General features: G+C 41.8%; 1 protein-coding gene across 1 annotated transcript; it reads left to right on the plus strand.

Annotated features, from left to right (window-relative positions):
* Positions 1–1,063: 1,063 nt before the first annotated feature.
* LOC114430273 (apoptosis-associated speck-like protein containing a CARD) lies at positions 1,064–4,301 on the plus strand. The gene is made up of 4 exons (XM_028398591.1): positions 1,064–1,326; positions 1,637–1,779; positions 2,784–2,830; positions 4,061–4,301. Exons 1-3 carry the CDS (start codon positions 1,128–1,130, stop codon positions 2,817–2,819), a joined length of 378 nt encoding a protein of 125 aa, XP_028254392.1. The 5' UTR covers positions 1,064–1,127; the 3' UTR covers positions 2,820–2,830; positions 4,061–4,301.
* Positions 4,302–5,003: the final 702 nt, after the last annotated feature.

Here is a 5,003-nt window from a genome sequence, read left to right on the forward strand (position 1 = left end):
TAGTTCCTAAAATATGGACTTGAATTGTGCCTTTATTATGAGAATAAATATATAAATATTTATTTTCAAATGTATTTCTGTAGATTATTTATTGTGATCAGTGTTAATTTTGGCAGCAATTTCTAATTTAGTTTTTATTTTAGTGTTGTGACTAAAATGTCATTTTATTTTAGTCACATATTAGTCATCAACATTTTTTAAGTTTTAGTCTAGTTTTAGTCGACTAAAATTCTTTGATATATATTTTTGATGAAATATGAATGAAATAATTAAGGTTTTATTGTGCAATAACACAGGCACAGCTTTAACTTGTGTTATTTGAAACAAGCACCTCTTTATTTAATTGCTATGACCTAAGACCCAGTGAACAGTGAGCTGCTCTCCCTGAATACACTGTTCAGTCACGACTTTCTTCATGAATACTCCATAACTACAGCAAAACACTTCAGTGACAACTTGGAAACGGTGCGCATGCTGTAAAACCATCAGCGCTGTTTTCATTTATAGATTTTGTCACGTGTATCTTTGAGCGGAAGTTAAGATGACTCGTCTGCAAACGTCGCTTCACGTTTGTTGTGTTTTTACCGCTGATAGTCGCTCCACACGGTTTGTAAACCGTCTTGTTTGTCTTGACATCAAACGTGTCCGTGTGTCTGTTCTTCTCCTGTGTTGTGTTACCATGCATGAGTACGCCTTCTTCCAGCATCGCGGGGTAACGTCCTCACACAGAGAGATCACTTCTGATTGGCTCTCTGCCGCCGTCTCCTGATTCGTCCCTCCCTTCCACAAACAAAATTTGCTCTGATTGGATCTCGTCTCCATCAATAATTTCGTCTCGTTTTTATTCGTTGACGAAAGTGTCAATACATTTCGTCTTCGTTTTTGGCACCGTGCGTTAGTTTTTATTTAGTTATCGTCTCATTTTTATCAGCAAAAAAAGGTCGTTAACGAAAACTATGACGAAAATGATTCGTCAACAAAATTAACACTGATTGTGATACTATATTTGAAAGATGTCAGCAAGAAAAACACACGAGGAGCAGGAAAAACACAGGTGAGACACATTAGGGCCAGCAGGTGATCAGCAGAGGAGACACAAGGAAGTGAAGACACCTGAAACGAGAGGCATGTTAGAACTACATGAAGCTGCTTGGAGGAGCAGTGAAACCTCTTCAGACAACTCTATAACTCTGCAGGTTCTACACTTGTTCACAGCTACTTCACTTGCAGCTAGTTCAAACTTTGAAGGTCCAGCCACTGTCACTGACGGTGTCTCCTCTGTTTCAGCTGAAGACACAGCTGGACTGATGGCAAAGCCCGCTGACCGTGAGTACAGTCTTCTCTCTGTACACCACACACACCTCAGTGCGAGTATTTGGGTTTTTACTGACCTGACCTTTGACCTCTCTGACCTCACAAAGAGGGCAGAGTCCAAAGGTCAGCACCAGTTCCTCTTGAACACACCATAAACCAGCTGATAGACTGATGATCTTTATTCTTTGATTGATCCCAAACTGGGAAATGTCAGGCACTCAGCGTTCTATACACCCTGAAGCCCATCAGTCCTCACAGGACAGAGGGCAGGGGTTCCTGAACGCACCACAGAGGTCATCATCTTTCTCTGCTCTCCTCTCAGACACGCACTTTGTGGATAAACACAGAGCCGACCTGATCCAGAGAATCAGCAACATCGACCCCATCCTGGACCAGCTCTTGGGCTCGGTCATCCAGCAGGAAGCATATGATCGGATCAGAGCTCAGCCCACCAGCCAGGACAAGGTCAGGGAGCTCTACACGTTCCTGCAAGCTGGAACAGAGGCCAAAGATAAATTCTACCACATCCTCCAGACGCACGAGCAGCTGCTCATCGATGACCTCAATAAGACGTAAGCTCTGTGAGGACACCCAGGCCTGAACACCAGTGTCATCATGAGGGAACAATATATATTCTATATTTTACTCGTGTTACCTTTACTTTTCCCTTCGTTTACATATAAACAGAGTTTTCGGCTCTGAAAGATCTTGAACCCAGGGATTCACATAAAGAAAAGAGACCCGGCCTGTATAGGCCAAAATAGGGTTACAATAATATTCTCATAACAGAATATGTCTTTACATATAGATACGGACATATAAACACATGTATACACAACCATGTACCATGTAAAACATGGCCTCTCAATGGTCATTATAAATATTCTCATTATCAGCTTAACTGATTATAAATATCAACATTAACATGAGACAATTTGGCTGGACCATTACTTTCCATACTAGAACTACTCATCTCCCATTTTCTTTTTTTTAAACCACTCACTCTCAAAAAAACAGAGAGGAAAATGTATTTTAACATCATAATATGAACAATATTTTTAAGCACAACACATGAACTGAACGCCTCCTTACTCCATATTATCATTAGCAAATGCTTCATCTTCCCTGGTTTCTTTGTGAACATATGTAAGATGGTTTTAGTCAGAAATACTATGAGTGTCCTGTTTTCTAAAGGAGACCTTAAGAGGACTGTTAGGACTACTGTGCAGCGATTAGCCTGTTAGATGCCATGCATCAGTTATTATTATGATGAACTAATTTCATTAGTGAACTTTACATGACTGACAGGTTTCATTACAGAATAGCCCCTTATATAGACGTTCTTTTTGGCTGCCATCTCTTGTGTCTCGAACTCACTGTCTCACATGTGTTTTGATGCTGCCAACCAACGTAGCTACACACATGACAGCCTTTGATATAACACAGTCAGAATGTGTTTCTTCCTGCAGGGTGGACCATGGTGGAGAGCAGACGTTAAAACCTGATGTGAGGAAGGGTAAGTTTGACTCAGTCTTTCCTCATGTTATTGTGCATGAGTCAGTGTTCTATCAGTCCATCAGCAGTCCTGTCTTTAATGGACATTTGTCTCTTGTATTCAGTCACAGTGTCATTGCACACTTACTGGATCCTTATTGTTCTGACCCACATATGCAACAAGAAAAAGGCTTTTGTCCATCAAACGTCTGGATGCGATGTCATTGGAGTGAATATGGACTGTGACCTGCTAGCATGTCCCAGGTGTCTTTTTAGTCTCATGTCCTCCTCACTTCCACTCTCACAGGAGCCAGATGATTTGTGTGTCTTTAGTCTGTGTCTGAGTACCTGTTGTGTTGATGTGTTTGTGTAGCTGGAGTCCATCTTGCTTTTGGATCAGTCATTGTCATTTGTAAGTAGCTCTGTATATATTGTCATGTGTAGCTGCAGCTTGTAGGAGGGAGACGCCCTTTTTCTTTGTTCTGTTTTTGGGTCAGGAGTTTTAGGTTCCAGCTTTGTCATTTTTTTCTTTTGTTAGGGAACCTTAGTGTGTTTTAGTGTCTTTTTGTTTGTTGATTTGGGCACTGCTCCCCTCTGAGTTCATGACCTACAGCCTAACACTGAATCCAGCCTGTGTACCAAACACTGCAGTGTTTAAGGTGCTCTAATCACTTGCTTTGTCTGTCAGACTTACCATGCAATATTCAGATTTTCGACTGCTTTCTTTATGTGTCCACACTATAAAGTGTTAAATTAAAACTTGAAAGTGTACATTTTAACACCTGTTGAGAGTTATTTCAACTCTGACAGGTGTTAGAAAGTAACACTGGCTGACAATAGTGTTAAAACTCTACACTAGTGTCAGTGTTGCAAAAACAAAACTACCACATTACACTCACACTAATACTGACACTTGATTGTCCATTTAAACTCATATGTTTTAATGTGTTTCGTTATTTTAACATAGAAGCTCAAGTTAAGTTTATTTATTAGTAGTTTGTACCATGAGTGAAGGTGGTTAGGGGGCGCAGTGAAATGTTTACAGAAAACAACAAAGACCATCCATGTGTTCAGTTGCCTTGATTTACTCTCTTAGCCATAGCATTGCCAAGATGAATTCGTTTTTTTGGATGATAATGGATCTGTTTTGCTTTGTAGGAACACACTGAACTACCTGGGAAAGTTAGTTAAGACAGACAAGGTCTGCCTATATGTGTAAACACACACTAACACTACTCACTGTCTTTGACAGATGGGATGGTTCCAGTACCGGAGTCACGCCACATCACATATTACCAAAGAATTCTTCAATCAAACTTCAAGGGCAAGATTCTGTATACACGAGAAGGCTGGGCAAACGATAAAAAGCGTCTGGTTGATATCTACACAGAGCTGTACATCACAGCCGGCCCTGACATACACATCAACACACAGCATGAGGTCCAACAGATCCAGAAAGCCTGGAGGCCCAGAGACACTGAGACATCTGTCAAACCCAGAGACATGTTCCAACATCCTTCTGGAGAATACATACCTGTAAAAACAGTGCTGACCAACGGAATCGCAGGAATTGGAAAGACCTTCCTGGTGCAAAAGTTTATGCTGGACTGGGCTGAAGAAACAGCCAATCAAGATGTGCATCTCATTTTCCCCTTCTACTTCCGCCAGCTGAATCCACTGATGGGAAAACAGTTCAGTTTGGCAAACCTCATTCATAAATGTATCCCAGAGGCTAAGGGCATCAAAGAGGAGGCTCTTAACTACATCTTTACTGCTTTAGAATCATCAGGAAACGGCAACTACGACGACAGCGAATTCAAGCTTCTCTTTGTGTTTGATGGACTGGATGAGAGCCGCCTTCATCTGGACCTTCATGTTGACGATAGTCACTCTGTTGATGTAACTAAGTCCACCACCACCGATATCTTGGCGAAAAACCTCATCAATGGAAAACTGCTGCGCTCTGCTCGCATATGGATAACCACACGACCTGCAGCAGCCAAACAGATCCCTACTGACTGTGTGGATGTGGTGACAGAGGTCAGAGGGTTCACTGACCCACAGAAGGAGGAGTACTTCAGGAAGAGGTTCAGAGAGGAGGAGCAGGCCAGCAGGATCATCTCCCACATCAAGACATCACGAAGCCTCCACATCATGTGCCACATCCCAGTCTTCTGTTGGATCACTGCCACAGT

This window comes from Parambassis ranga, unplaced genomic scaffold (genome assembly GCF_900634625.1).
Source record: "Parambassis ranga unplaced genomic scaffold, fParRan2.1 scaffold_22_arrow_ctg1, whole genome shotgun sequence".
In the NCBI taxonomy this organism is placed as follows: Eukaryota; Metazoa; Chordata; class Actinopteri; family Ambassidae; genus Parambassis; species Parambassis ranga.